The sequence below is a fragment of the Ranitomeya variabilis genome, chromosome 1 (assembly GCF_051348905.1).
Source record: "Ranitomeya variabilis isolate aRanVar5 chromosome 1, aRanVar5.hap1, whole genome shotgun sequence".
Lineage (NCBI taxonomy): Eukaryota > Metazoa > Chordata > Amphibia > Anura > Dendrobatidae > Ranitomeya > Ranitomeya variabilis.
The window spans coordinates 889650520-889666446 of NC_135232.1; the positions used below are offsets into that span (position 1 = coordinate 889650520).

Here is a 15927-nt window from a genome sequence, read left to right on the forward strand (position 1 = left end):
AAGTTTAAGCCACTTATAAAAATTAATGTGTTAATTATTATTTTATTCATTTTTTAGGTGTCAACCAATGCAATAGCTTGAAGCCAGAAATAAGAATTGAAAAAAAAAAAAAAAAGATAAATTGTCATGCCAGTAACTTTCTGCTGCAGCCAATCACAGGCTGCAGTGGTCCTGTTACCTCAGATGCTGGAACAGACTACAGAGTAGCCTACACTGATTCCATATGGGTGAAAGCAGGAGAGTTGCTTATTTTCAGAGACTTCAACTCAAATAAATTGGATATGAAGAGGCAGTCAGTTCAGCTGCAGCCCGAACTTCCTCTTCATGTTCAATTCGTGTGAAGGCGGGGACAGTGACAGCAGCCCTGATTGGGTGATGGGGTCACATGTCGCAACAACCGCCGAGAATCCCAGGACCGCAAGTGCCGATGATTATAATGTAATGGACTATATTTTGTGAGGAACTAAAGTTGTTAGCTAAATTCAAGAAAAAGTAAGGGTGTACACATCTATACAGTGGAATATTATCCATTTACTGCTAGAGGATCTAATAGAAGATCTGTTGTATAGCACTATAGTGTGTTCACAGCAGTACTTCTATTTGCAGCTATAAAAATTCCTAAATTATTTCTACTTATAGCCAATTCCATTTTACCACTAATTTCGACTAACACCATAGCAGATTCTATACAATAATCGGCATTTAGTGCTCATAAACATGGGTGGTCGTCCATATTGATGTCACAGCCACTGCCCATATTTATAGCGTATAACCAATTAACAGTGTACCGGTTAGCCACACTGTGCAACCCCGAAATCCACTTCTTGTTCCAAGAACTTGTCCTCTCTTGTTCCTGCTGACATGGTGAGCTTGGTAGGTAACATTGGTGGCCCGCTGCATTCCCTATAGAAGGGGGAAAAAAAAAAGGTTTCAGAAAGGATTCCCACTATGTATAATCTACATGGGAAGTTAAGATTGAAAAAACTATTCTACAAACAAAATGCAAAAAAAATTAACATAAAATTGAAAAATATTAAACCAGGGTATTTTACAAACTTCCCTGTACTTTTACAGTACACTACTATTGTAATACTATTGGTATTTGAAACATACAAAAATAAAACTTTTTTTGCGCCGCAAAGAATAAACTTTCACAAACATAAAAATTCTACCTTTCAGTAAAAATAAGAAAGCCAACAAAACTACTATGCAATGATTTAAAACCAAACCCACCATTTTTCAAAGAGTCAACCATACAATGTTTATAGGGGGTGTCAGACTGGTCCGAGGGAATCGGTCAGAAAATTAAAAAAAAAAAAAAAAGAAGAACAATTGGACATGACACTGGATCCTTTTGTTCTCAGAAGCGGCCCCACAGATCTCTCCCAGTGAATTACCGTATTTTTCCTCTCCCTGCTGAGAACACATGCATACTCGGACATGGCATATGGTTGTCTTAACGGCAATATTACAAATTCATTTCAACTGTGTGTACCAAATGGCACAGATAATAAGTGACCTGTTTAGTGTCAAAGTAGCATTGCTTTCCTGATTTTGAAATATTACAAGGGAACCTGTCATGTTGAAAATGGTATCTGATCAGCAGGCAAGATGTTAGTGAGCAGGGGGAGCTGATCAAATTAACACACATTTTTCTGTAAAACTTGGATTTTATTCCTTGAAATCCCTGGTGTTTGTAGGGATTCGAGTCCAGTGGGCAGTCCTACTGGTGTTTGACAGTCTTCCCTGTATGACTGTGCATGTAGAGACCTTTCCCGGCACCTGCGCACTGCAGTACTTTGCTCTGCCCTCAACAGGGCAGACAAAGTACGCCTGCGCCGAAGCGTGACTACAAGAAGAGGACGTCAGATGGGAGGCCCCGGACCGGATCGCGACGCCCATCGGACCGGACTGCAGTGGGACCACCCCTGGGTGAATATAATCTAACCTCTGTTTCTCATCTTTCAGGATACATCGGGGACCTATCTACAGCATTACAGAATGATACTGTTGTAACAACATCCTACAGAAAATGAAGTCGGGGAGCAGAAAACTGTTCTGTTTTTTTCACATGTGCTCAAGCTTGGTTGTAACGTACAGAACAGTAAGGCTACTTTCACACATCAGTTTTTTGCCGTCAGGCTCAATCCGGCGAATTTTGAAAAAAACAGATTCGTCACAAATTGCGAAAAAATGATGCGACAAATCCTTTTTCTGGAACATGCGCAATTTAAAAAAAAAAATGGAATCCGTTGCCGGATTCAGTCATTTGACGGATCCGGCACCATAGGCCTCCATTAAAGCAAACGCCGGAGGCCGCCGGATACGTCGCTGTCCGTTTTTTCGACGGACACAAAAAACGTTACTATGTCTGTTTTCTCCAGCAGCCGGAAAATAAATTTTCAACGGATCCGGTGAAAAACGGATGAAACATGAGGCCATCCGTCGCAATCCGTCGTAAAATACAAGTCTATGAGAAAAAAACGGATCCGGCAGCAACTTTTGCAGGATCCGTTTTTTTGCAAAATTTGCCGGATTGAGCCTGATGGCAAAAAACTGATGTGTGAAAGTAGCCTAAGTCTTGTGCATGGAAGTATATATAACAGGACAAAGATGTGAGGTTATAGAATATGTGACAGTGAGAGTGTAATGGGTATGATGGAAGTTTGTTTTTTAAATCTACTTGGTCCAGAAAACATTGTGTCCCTAAAGAATAATGGAACATGTGCTTCTCTCAAAATTAGATTATCAAAAACTTAATTTATTTCAGTTCTGCAATACAAAAAATGAAACTCATATTAGAGTCATTACCAACAGAGTGATCTATTTCAAGTGTTTATTTCTGTTAATGTTGATGATTATGGCTTACAGCCAAAGAAAAGCCCAAAAGGAGATTTTTGTGTACTCACCGTAAAATCTTTTTCTCCGAGCCACTCATTGGGGGACACAGGACCATGGACCATGGGTGTTATGCTGCTGCCACTAGGAGGACACTAAGTAAACAGAAAGATTAACTCCTCCTCTGCAGTATACACCCCTTCACTGGATACAATTTCAACCAGTTCGGTAGTAAAGCAGTAGGAGCATGAACAAAGACAAACTATGTCAAAACCAAAGAAGTAACAACAAGCCAAAACAGGCTAACAGGGTGGGTGCTGTGTCCCCCAATGAGTGGCTCGGAGAAAAAGATTTTACGGTGAGTACACAAAAATCTCCTTTTCTCCTACGCCTCATTGGGGGACACAGGACCATGGGACGTACAAAAGCAGTCCCTGGGTGGGGAGCAATATGCTAATACCCCATGTACCACCAGCTTACTGAGGTACCGATGTGTGCAGAATACGCCTGCCGAGGGCAGCTTCTGCCGAAGCCTGAGTATGGATGAGGTAGTGCTTCGTGAAAGTATGCAGACTGGACTAAGTCGTAGCTTTACAAGCTGATGTGTGGACGCCTGGTGCCGAATGGCCCAAGAAGCACCGACCGACCGGGTGGAATGCGCCTGAATCCCAGGTGGGACAGGAGTGTTCCTGACACGATAGGATTCCTGAATAGCGGAACAAATCTACTTGGCTAGAGTGGCCTTTGAGGCAGGTAGACCCTTCCTATGTCCCTCCGGAAGCACGAAGAGGACATCCGACTTACGGAAGGGAGCCGTGCGAGATATGCACCTCAAACCAGATCCAGAGTATGGAGAGCTTTCTCGATACAATGAGTAGGTGCAGGACAGAAAGACGGCAAGACAATGTCCTCGGGAGAGGTTCTCAAAACCACCTTATCTGGGTAAAAAATTCAGAAAAGGGGGGGGGGGTGGGCAAGAGAGAGCCGCCAACTCAGAAACTCTCCTAATTGACGTAATTGCCACTAGAAAGACCACCTTCGATGAGAGGAGGGTGAGAGAGATGTCCTGCAATGGTTCGAAAGAGGCCTCCTGAAGAACTCCGAGAAACAAGTTAAGATCCCATGACGCCAAAGGCATTCTATAGGGAGGGACCACCTGGGAGACTCCTTGGATGAACGTCTTAACCGGCAGTCTGGAAGCGATCCTTCGTTGGAATAGAACAGACAAGGCGGACACTTGTCCCTTGAGCGAGCTTAGGGCAAGGCCTGACTCTAAACTTGATTGGAGAAACTCCAGAATGGACGGAATGGAAAAGACTAAGGGCAAACGTCCATGGGTATTGCACTATGAAAAAAAGATACGCCAGGTGCGATGATAAATGCGCATGGATACGGGTTTCCTAGCGCGAATCATGGTAGAAGGACCCCCGGAGAGAATCCGGCTTGGGCTAAAATCCAGGATTCAACGGCCACGCCGTCAAAGACAGGGTCCCAGAGTTCTGATGGCAAATTGGGCCCTGGAAGAGAAGGTCCGTGCGATCTGGAAGGCGCCAGGGGGTGTCGGCCACCATTTGGACGAGTTCCGCGTACCATGCTCGGCGCGGCCAGTCGGGCACGACGAGAATCACCGGTCTCCCCTCTGCTCTGATCTTTTTGATGACTCTCAGAAGCAGAGGAAGGGGCGGAAAAATGTATGGCTGCTGGAACGGATGCCACGACAGAACCAGGGCATCTACCCCGATGGCGCGAGGATCGTGGGAACGGGCAATGAACTGGGGAACCTGGTTGTTGAACCTCAAGATCATGAGATCCACATCCGGCGTCAGCCAGCGAAGGCAAATCTGCTGGAAAACTTCCGGATGGAGGGACCACTCGCCCGAAGCAAGACTTTGGCGACTGAGGAAGTCCGCTTCCCAATTCTCCACGCCCGGTATGTGGATCGCCGATATGAGCGAGTGATTGGTCTTTGCCAAGCGCAGGATGTGGGAGACTTCGCGCATGGCTGCTCTGCTGCGGGTTCCCCCTTGTGGTTGATGTACGCCACGGCTGTGGCGTTGTGGGATTGAATTCTGATGGGATGACCTGCGAGAAGGTTGGTGAAAGTTGTGTAAAGCGAGAATAATCGCTCAAATTTCCAGGATATTGATTGGGAGACGTGACTATGTCGTGGACCAACGACCCTGTGCCGTGTGGTGAATAAAAATTGCACCCCAGCCAAAAAGGCTGGCATCGGTAGTCACCACTAACCAGCGCACAGGAAGAAAGGATTTCCCTTGGTTCAAGTAAGACTGTAGTGTCCACCACCTGAGGGTCTGCCTGACCTGTGGGGGTAGATGAAAGCGACGGTCGAGAGGAACCGGGCTTCTGTCTCAGGCTACAAGGAGCGCCTGTTGCAAGGGACGGGGATGGCACTGCGCAAACAGAATGGCTTCCATCGCCGCAACCATTTTTTCGAGGATGCGCATCGCAAAGCGAATGGAGTGAGGGACTGGGCGGAAGAGCCTGCGCGCTCCCTGTTGTAAGGATAGAACCTCCTCTGGAGGGAGAATGACCAGCCCGCGGGAAGAGTTCAAAATCATGCCCAGGAAGCAGATTTGCTGGGCCGGCACTGGAGATGATTTCTCGAAGTTGATCTTACAACCCAGGCGAGAAGGAGAATCCACGGTGATGCTCACCGACTCCTCGCAGGTAGACTGGGACGGACCTTTGATTAATAGGTCGTCCAGATATGGCAGGACTACCACTCCCCGAGCGTGAAGAATGGCCATGACAGCCGCCATGACCTTTGTGAAGACTCTGGGGGCGGTGGCAAGTCCGAAGGGCAAGGCCACAGACTGGAAGTGTACTTCTTGGGCTGCAAAGAGCAGGAACTGCTGATGAGAGGGAAAAATTGGGATGTAGATAGGCATCTTTTGATGTCTATGAATGCAAGGCACTCTCCTTTTTCCAGGGACGCGACAACGGAACGGAGGCGGTCCATCCTGAAGTGTCGGACCCGTACGAATTTGTTTTAGCAGTTTGAGATCCAGTATGGGCCGTAGAGTCCCGTCCTTCTTTGGGACCACGAAAAGGTTGGAGTAAAACCACGTGAACCTTTGGTCACGAGGGACTGGAGTGATGACACCGTCCTTTTGAAGCGCCTGTATGGCGTGAAGAGAAAAAACTCGATTTTGTATCCGGAAGACACGAGCTCTCTGACCCACTCGTCGTGAACGACCGAGAGCCACTGTTGACGGAACGAAAGAAGGCATCAGCCTACGTTGTCGGTGTCAGCCGGACACGCCAACGAGTCATTGTGAAGGTTTAAGGGATGCGGACGGCTCAGGGGCAGACAGCCTGGGTCCGGGTTTCCAGGAACGGTTTGGTCTGTATGAGACCTGGGAAGTTCTGTTGTCCCGACGTCCCGAACCAGGGGAAGAGTACGACAAACTGGAGTTGTTACGAAATGACCGGAATCGAAACTGCTGCTGATTCCGTGCTGGGGAAGAAATTCACTTTTTTTTTTTTTTTAAACCGGTAGCGTCAGAAATGATTTGGTCTAGGTTTTCCCCCAAATTAAACGACCCGCTTGGTAAGGAAGAGAGGTCAGCGACTTTTTGGAAGCAGAGTCTGCTCGCCAATCGCGGAGCCATAGGGCCCCCCCCGATGGAAATTGCGTTAGCAGCCGCTTGCGCTGCGCAATTAGCCGCATCTATGGAGGCGCTAACGACAAAATCTCCGGCCTGAGCTAACTTGTTAGCTAGTCTGGCCGTCTCTGGGGGAAGATTACTCAACACCTCAGCCCAGGTCACCATTGCCTTAGCTACCCAGGTAGCTGCAAAGGATGGAAGGAGGGCTGCTCCTGAGACTTCAAAGACTGAGCGAGCCAAATAATCAATCTGGCGGTCAGAAGGGTTTTTGACTGATGAATCGTCTGACAGAGAGAAGATTGTTTTGGATGCAAGCCGCGACACGGCAGGATCCAGAAGGAGAAAGAAATAAGCCCTTCACCAGATCCCGTGAGAAAGGATATTTAGCTTCCGTGGCTTTTTGAGCCGTAAAGCGCTTTTCTGCTCCCTGTGTTTTGGATAATATCCTGAAACTCAGGGTGATTATGGAGACTTCTTAAAAGATACAACGTGTTCCTGAGAGGAAGCAGATTCATTGTCCACCATTAATGCCTGACCAATAGAGGAGTCTGGGTTAAAGATTCCTCCGACTCATATACTGAACCCTGTACGCTGCGACTCTCAGGGGAGGGGGAGCGAGAAAATGAGCTTGCAGAAGCTGAAGCTCGCGCGTGTACGGGAGATGGGGAAAAGGTCCTTTTCCTGGAACCCCGGGAGTCCCATACAACGGTGCGCCCCCTGTGGTCGGACAGCCCCGCGCCGTTATCAGATTCCGTCGCAGCCGACGGAGGTGAATTCTGGTTTAAGGAGGACCCAGGATTCCACTGAACGTGCGCGGCCCACTCAGGAGACGACATAGGAAGTGGCGGCAGAAGGAGGCTGCGCACTGGCCAGGTCACAGTTCTGGCACAAGGGGGGACTGTGGGTACTTGGCAAGGCAGACTTGCAAGTGGCACAAATGGTAAAAAATACAGTGTGCTTTTTCGTCCCCTTTTTTCCATAGATTGAGACATAGTGAATGTCTATCTCCGATAAACCGCAGTAGCAGTTATGTGAGCAGGGAAGGGGGTTAAGCTTTTCCCTATGCAGCGGAGCAGCTTACCCACGGTCCTGAACTGGTGTCCCCAGGGAGGAAGAGAGGGAGGTAGCATTTTCGGCTGTATTTCCCTGTAGCAGTGGAGTCCCAAGATGGCGCCCGAGAATTGCAGGGCTCTTCTCATTCAAAACGAGAAGCGCCTGAACAGTGGGCGGGGCTCCGGCGTGGGCGGGTTTTTTGAACTGCGGCCTAGTCCGGCTGGAGAAGCCGGGGACTAAATTAGTGGAGCCGGCCGACGAAGCGCTCTGGCGGCCGCGACGCCGCGCCTAACGATCGTCGCTGGCATCTAGCCAGCGGTACCTCTCCCCAGGGACCCGGACCGCTTCTTCCCACGCCGGTAGCGTGAGGAAGATAGTACTCACCAAAGGAGGGACCACCTCCAGCTCAATCGATCCTCCCTGTGTCGGGGGACGGAGAGCCTCCTGAAGCATGCTTGCCTTCTCAGGGGACTTACAGCTGTGCCTGCCGCATGGAGATTTTTGCAGGGTTCTTCTGCGCCTGCCACAGGGGGCTTACGGCTACTGTGGGGACTACGAGACGCCAAGATGAGGGCTTGAGTGTGGTGGAGCCCGGGAGATGCACATAAGAGGTAAACTCCATGTGCTCGCCATCTTACAGGGGGGAGATCGGGACCGTATAGGAACCGTCGCCCTAGCGTAGATTAGGCGTGCCCCATACGTCGCAGGAGAGGGACGGGGAGGTATACTCGCCGTGCTCGCCTGTTGATGGTTCGGGGGAGAGCGGACCCTATAAAAAAAGGAACCCGTCGCCCCCTTCACTCCGTTAAGTAAAAAATTAAAAATTTACAGAAAACTAAAAACTTTAAAATAAAAATTAAAATAAGAAAGTTGGGGCCTGAAAACAGACCCAAGTGCCTCCTACAGACACTAAGCAAGAACTGGTTGAAATTGTATCCAGTGAAGGGGTGTATACTGCAGAGGAGGAGTTAATCTTTCTGTTTACTTAGTGTCCTCCTAGTGGCAGCAGCATAACACCCATGGTCCATGGTCCTGTGTCCCCCAATGAGGCGTAGGAGAAAAGTCATTATCTCAGTAAAATAGAATTATTAACAAAAAACACCTACAAAGGCTTCCTAAGCATTTATAAAGGTCCCTTAGACTTAGTAGGCTCCACAATCATGGGGAAGACTGCTGACTTGACTACTGAACTTACTAGGTCATGCCCACAAGTGCATTGAACTTTTCCCAACAATTTTACAGATGTGTTATTCACGACTCATGAATGGAATGGTTGTTCATAAAGAAATGCCAAATGTATAAATTATGTACTGCCTGACAAAGAGAACCACAAGAACAAGAAAAGAACAAGGAACATGGTCTGCACCATTACATCTCCACCTTAAAACGTTCAAGGTCACCTGCCTCATAACCAAAGCAAACAAGAAATCACTATGACAAATTACAATGACCTGCCTGTAACGTAACATACGCAGTGTAAACAGACAGTAATATAGGCAGTTCTTACAATTTATTACCTTACTAGAAACAGACTTTGAGACAAACAGGCACAAAGGTATGGCAGAACTTTACAATTAAAAAAAGCGACATGTGACAAGTGACATGTCTGACATGGAAAAAAAATGATGTTCCAGATGTTACTGATCACCTTTAGTTAACTGAAATTGCAGTTTCATTCTGCATTCTTCAGTCCTTCTTTTATGTCCAGACCCCAGTTTGTAAACTGCTCCTAGTTTAAAGCGAACCGGTCACCTGTTTTGGCCGATATTAGCCACTGCCTTTCAGGTCTTATCTACTGCATTCTATAATGCTGTAGATAAGCCCCCAATCTAACCTGCAAATTAAGAAAACTAAGTTATATTACATTTACCCGGGGGGGGGGGGGGGGTCAGGTCCCATGGGCGTTGCAGGTCCGAGTCCACTGCCTCCCATCTTCTTGCAACACCGCCCTCCTGCTTCTTCATCAGTCCCCGGCATTGCGCTCCTGCGCAGTGTGAGGAGCAGAACAAAAATGGTTACCTCAATGAACCACAAAAAAGAATTTGTGATAAATATTGACCTGTCCATTCAAGGACATTTTAGCTATAGTATGAAATCCTGTTTTTCTTGTCTGTGGAATTGCCTTTGTACTGTTTGTTGTGAAACTGCCGCCCACGAAACTGTTTTTTCTTTCTTTCCTGTTTTGTCTCTTTGTTTAAACATGCAAAACTTGTATAACCACTGAACCTACCGATACAACTATATAAAGAAGGGATAGCACATTGAAGGCAGGCGTGCTTCAGAGACTTCCCAGTGATACACTATACAAGACGTGTCTTGTGTATTATTTCTGGTGATTCCCCACTTCCAAAGGCTGCTCCGACTGAGTGTGATCCTGACATTTCCTGGCGCCTGAACAGGGACCCGAGGTCTGTGTACTCCTTCAAGAACACCGGCAGAATACGAACGAAAAGAAAATCTGGGATAATGGACGGCAGATGAACAAAAACCTGGCCAGGTAAGAGACACTGTTAGATCTCTTATATCTGCCCTGCACTGTCCGTAAGATTTTCTGTGTCGTGTTCTTTAGCGGGTAGTTCTAGTAGAGGAGGATACCTATAGCTCGGGTTCTTGAACTATTTAGGAATTGATCACCTCACGGAGTACGGCATTGAATGAGAGTGAATGTGAATAAAAGGTGTGTGGAAGTTGGGAATAGCCCTATAAGCCGCCCAGGGTGTTGAAACAGAAGAAGTGACTGTCCCACTGGGCAACGTGGTTGCGTCCTTTCGGGGAGACCTCCGCGCCTATGTTCAATCTCTGATCCTGTCTTTGACAAAAACCTGGTGACGGATAAGTGTATGATAGTATGAGCCCAGGACAGATAAATTAGCCTGGGACAAGAATACGTTGTGTATGATAGTATGAGCCCAGGACAGATAAATTAGCCTGGGACAAGATACGTTGTATGTTTCTTTTTCTGTCTGGTTGCATTTGTGTTTGCTATAGGTGTAGGAATCAGGATTTTCTTACATCAACACAGTTTAAACATCCTAGCTCCCTAGGAAGAAGGTAACGAGGTATTCTCATACCCAAACGCCACCTAGGGCAAGAAAGCTCAGGATAAGAAAATGGGGAATAAGCAAACAAAGTCGGAACCAGAAGAATTAGATATCTATACTATCATAAAGGAGAGAAGTGGTGAAGATGCCACTAAGGGGCTGAGAAAGATTTTTAGTAAGTTTGGAGTTACTAGGGCAGAAGCTTTTAGTAGAAAACTATGGGAAGGAATTCAGGAAAGAAAAAAAAGGCATAATCAGAGACAAGAAATGGATAGATCAGATCCAAGCATTGATTGATGTCTCTAGGGTAGCAGAAAATGAGGGATGGACATATAATCAACAGAGTAAAAAGTGGTGTATTAGACCCGCAGGCTGTGGAGAAAAACAAAATGTGGAATCTAAAAATACCCCACCCCCATACCTTAACCCACATGCCCCATCTTTTCTCCAAACACCACCTCAAAGTTTAGCCGGACCAGGAGGATGGGTATGTCCGCACTGTGGACAACAAAATCCAGACTGGAGAAATGATTGCCTAGCCTGTGGTACATCTAGACATGGCGCTGTACTTGCCCCTGTTAGGGTAGTACCAAGACCCTTTAGGGAACCTGGTGCTGACGGAGTAATGGGAACAAGATACCACCAAACTCGACAATATTTCCCTTGGTCCCCCGCTGAAGGCATGTCTCTCTTGCATAACGCACCAGATCCCACCCAGTGTCCAGTTAGATTTGCACAATATATACAGCAAATTATGCAGACTCACGCAGGAGTTTGGGCAGATGGAGAAGAATTATGTAGAATGAAAATGACTCCTGGACTCTTCCAGGAGCTATTAGCAAATCTACAGGTACATAGGCCCCAAGCAGGAGATGGTGCCTTACAAACGATAGAATCAGGTACGCAATTTGTAGATCACTTAATGGTTTTCATGAGGGAGAGACAGAGGCAGAGAGGAACAACGGGAGTGGTGGCTCAGAAATCTGGACAATCAGTAGACGAATATTATCTAAGTGTAGAAAATAATTTCAGAGATGAAGGCATGGATCTAACCGCTCCAGGAATGATGAGGTTAGTTACAAAAACCTTTATAGATGGATTGTCTCCAAAAGTGAAGGAAAAGCTTAAGGCCGCAACCCCTGATTGGAGAACCTTGGAAGACCCACACCTGGCTAGACAGAAAGCTGTAGGGATAGAAATGGACTTAAGAGAAAATTCTAAGCCAGTAAGAATTGCACAGGCTAATACTGGCTCTGCTAATCAAAAGTTTACTTGTCATTACTGTAAGAAGCCAGGACATTTCCAAAGGGAATGTAGGAAGAGAAAAGCAGATATAGATTCAGGAACCTTTGTACCCAAAAATAGGATAAATAACCCAGTGCCTGATCAAACAGACAGCTCAGAATGACTGAAAGTTATGCAGGTCTCTCTTCCTTCTAGAAGACCAATAATACAAGTTGAGGTTGAGGGTAAAAATGTACCTTTTCTGATAGATACGGGAGCAACATCCTCCATTTTAAATCAGGACTTTTTACCATATCCTGACAATATATCCTCAAAGGTTACATATGCAGAAGGGTATGATGGTAAAATTCAGGCGTTGCCCTTTACAAAACCTTTAAATGTGAGCTTTGGCCCTAAAACTTTTGTATCCAAATTTGTATTTGCTAAAGGTGCACCTACCTGCTTGTTGGGTACTGATGTCTTAAGTAAAATGCATGCAAACATCCATTTTAGAGAAGATGGCACAGTTATGCTGACCATCCCTGAAGATGCAGAAACTCTGGAACCATATGTTAGAATACAGGCAATGGAGGATTTTCCCGAAATTTGCACTCAACAAGCAAAAATTGACTTGTCTCGGGTTCCTGACAGCCTATGGGCAAAAGGAGACACTGATGTAGGGTTTTTATCAGTAGCTCCTATACTGTTAGAAACTGCCCCGGGAACCATTTTACCTCAGCTTAGGCAATACCCCATCAGCGCCCAGCAAGAACTGGCGATTTCTCAACAAATTCAGGATTATGTGTTACAAGGTGTTTTGGTAGAAATCAGGTCACCCGCCAATACACCCTTATATCCTGTTAAAAAGAAAGTGTCCTCCAAAGAAACTATGGTGAAATATCGCATGGTGCACGACTTACGGGAAATCAATAAGGTTTTGGCACCGGTCACCCCTGTGGTACCGAATCCTCATACCTTACTGTCTCAAATTCCCAGCACTGCTGCATATTTTACGGTAATTGACTTATCAAACGCATTTTTTTCTGTGCCACTACATAAGAACTGTTGGCATTTGTTTGCCTTTACATTCAAGGGTAAACAATTAGCATGGACAAGATTGCCACAAGGTATGGTACACTCACCAACTTTGTACTCTGAAGCAATGCAGACCGTGCTAAAAAAATTTCATCCCAGAACCAGGAGTAGTCATTCTACAGTATGTAGATGACTTACTTATTTGTTGCCCTGATGAGCAGACGGCAGTTACCTCAACTGTTAATTTCTTAATTTTCCTAGCGCAAGAAGGCTGTAAAGTAAATAGACAGAAACTCCAGGCTTGTCAACAAACAGTCGTGTTTTTAGGTCACTGCATATCACAGGGCATCAGACACCTCACACCTCAACGTACGGAAGCCATACGTAACATGCTTGAACCCAGGAATCACAAACAGCTGCGTGCTTTCCTGGGTATTGTTTCACACTGTAGACAGTGGATCATACATGCAAGTCAACTCATGCAGCCTTTATATGACTGTATTGCCAACACACCATATTCACTCAGTGAAGAGGCTAAACAGTCATTTTCCTCTTTGAAAACAGCACTGGTATCAGCTCCGGCTTTGGGACTCCCAGACTACACTAAACCTTTTCAATTGATGGCAGCTGAGATATCCTCACATGCTACAGGGGTGCTCACACAAAAACATGGAAACAAACAGAGACCGGTGGCATACATATCAGCTCATCTGGACCCTGTAGCTAGAGCCGCACCTTTTTGTGTAAGGGTACCGTCACACAGTACCATTTTGATCGCTACGACGGTACGATTCGTGACGTTCTAGCGATATCGTTACGATATCGCAGTGTCTGACACGCAGCAGCGATCAGGGATCCTGCTGAGAATCGTACGTCGTAGCAGATCGTATGGAACTTTCTTTCGTCGCTTGATCACCCGCTGACATCGCTGGATCGTTGTGTGTGACAGCGATCCAGCGATGTGTTCGCTTGTAACCAGGGTAAACATCGGGTAACTAAGCGCAGGGCCGCGCTTAGTAACCCGATGTTTACCGTGGTTACCAGCGTAAACGTAAAAAAAACAAACAGTACATACTTACATTCCGGTGTCTGTCCCCGGCGTCTCAGCTTCTCTCCACTGTGTGAGCGTCTGCCAGCCGGAAAGCGAGCACAGCGGTGACGTCTGACGTCACCGCTGTGCTTTCCGGCTATGGCGCTTACACAGTGGAGAGAAGCAGAACGCCGGGGACAGACACCGGAATGTAAGTATGTACTGTTTGTTTTTTTTACGTTTACGCTGGTAACTAGGGTAAACATCGGGTTACTAAGCGCGGCCCTGCGCTTAGTTACCCGATGTTTACCCTGGTTACCGGGGACTTCGGCATCGCTCCAGCGCCGTGATTGCAACGTGTGACCGCAGTCTACGACGCTGGAGCGATATTCATACGATCGCTGCGACGTCACGGATCGTGCCGTCGTAGCGATTAAAATGGTACTGTGTGACGGTACCCTAAGAGTAGTAGCCGCAATTTCACTGTTATTAGATAAAGCTTCTGAGATTGTTCTTGATCACCCACTTCTAGTTCAGACCACTCATGATGTACATGGCATTCTTAACCAGGTCCAACCTAAACATATTTCAATGGCCAGACACCTCCGTCTCCAATGTTCCCTACTACTGCCGCCCAACATTTCCTTTGCCAGGATTCAGACTCTTAATCTCGCGTCTTTGCTCCCTTTAGAGTCTGAGGGGGGTACCATCCATACTGAGGAAACTGCACTCTCCAACTCCTTTGACCCATCAAAGTCAATGCATGATTGTGTACAATTAATGGAACAAGAGACTCAGGGCTTATGTAATGTACGTGACAAGCCACTCTGTAATGCTACATTTGAACTTTTCATAGATGGCAGTAGATATGCAGATATGAATGGACAATTTCATACAGGTTATGCGGTAGTAACTCAGCATGAAGTTCTGAAAGCAGAACCTCTCCCTGCTAATCAGTCTGCACAAGAAGCAGAACTTACGGCATTGGTTGAAGCTCTAAAAATAGCCAAAGATCAGACAGCAAACATATACACTGATTCTAGATATGCACATGGCATTATTTTCGATTTTGGCGTAATATGGAGAGCCAGAGGTTATATGACTGCTTCAGGCCAACCTGTTAAACATGCCTCCCTCATTAGACAGATTCTGGAGGCAGCACAAGAAACGAAAGAAATAGCGGTGATAAAGGTAGCTGCACATGTGAGACTCGACACCGAGGAAGCCAGGGGTAACGATAAAGCCGACAAAGCAGCAAAACAGGCAGCACGTAAACCCTTACATCATGCCCACACACTAGATAGCTCTGAAGATGATGAGGAGAGATTGAAGGAAGCTCAGAAACAGGTAGACGACGAAGAACGAGGGCAGTGGCAGAAAAAAGGGGCAGAAGATCAGCAAGGATTATGGAAAAAAGGAACTTTGTTGTGTTTACCCAGAGCCTGGTACCCCGCAGTGGCAAGTGACCTCCACCTACCCACGCATGTGTCGGCAAATGGTATGACGCTCAAGGTAAAAGAAAGGTGGTTGGCTCCAGGCTTTGGTAATTTTGCTCGGAACAGGTGTGCTGCATGCGCTATATGCCTGGCACACAATCCAGGTCAGACAATTAAAACCCCAACCAAGCATCATGTAAGACCACTGTATCCCTTTCAAAGACTCCAGATCGACTACATCCAACTTCCTAGGTACAATGGATACGAATATGTGCTTGTGTGTGTGGACATGTTCTCAGGGTGGCCAGAGGCTTATCCAGTTCGTAAAGCCTCAGCAAAAACTACTGCCATTAAAATAGCACATGAACTGATACCCCGTTACGGCATGCCTGAGGTGATCGAGTCAGATAGGGGTACCCATTTTACTAGGGAAATATTCCAGAATGTTATGAAAATGTTGGGAGTAGAAAACCAGTTTCACACTCCGTATCACCCACAGAGTTCAGGTAAAGTGGAAAGATTAAATGGAACAATAAAATTAAAAATCCAGAAGGCCATGGCAGAAACAGGAAAGCCTTGGACCGAGTGTCTACCACTTGCCCTGTATTCCATCCGAAACGCCCCAAGGGGGAAGGCTAAGC

General features: G+C 46.5%; 1 protein-coding gene across 1 annotated transcript in view; it reads right to left on the bottom strand.

The window, feature by feature from the left end:
• The window catches only part of PAPSS1 (3'-phosphoadenosine 5'-phosphosulfate synthase 1), a 139524-nt gene that overhangs the window by 113394 nt on the left and 10203 nt on the right, over nucleotides 1-15927 (bottom strand). Inside the window, exon 2 of the mRNA XM_077278463.1 lies at nucleotides 789-903. Within this exon, the coding sequence (XP_077134578.1) occupies nucleotides 789-903 (115 nt within the window). The remainder of the gene's footprint in view (nucleotides 1-788; nucleotides 904-15927) is intronic.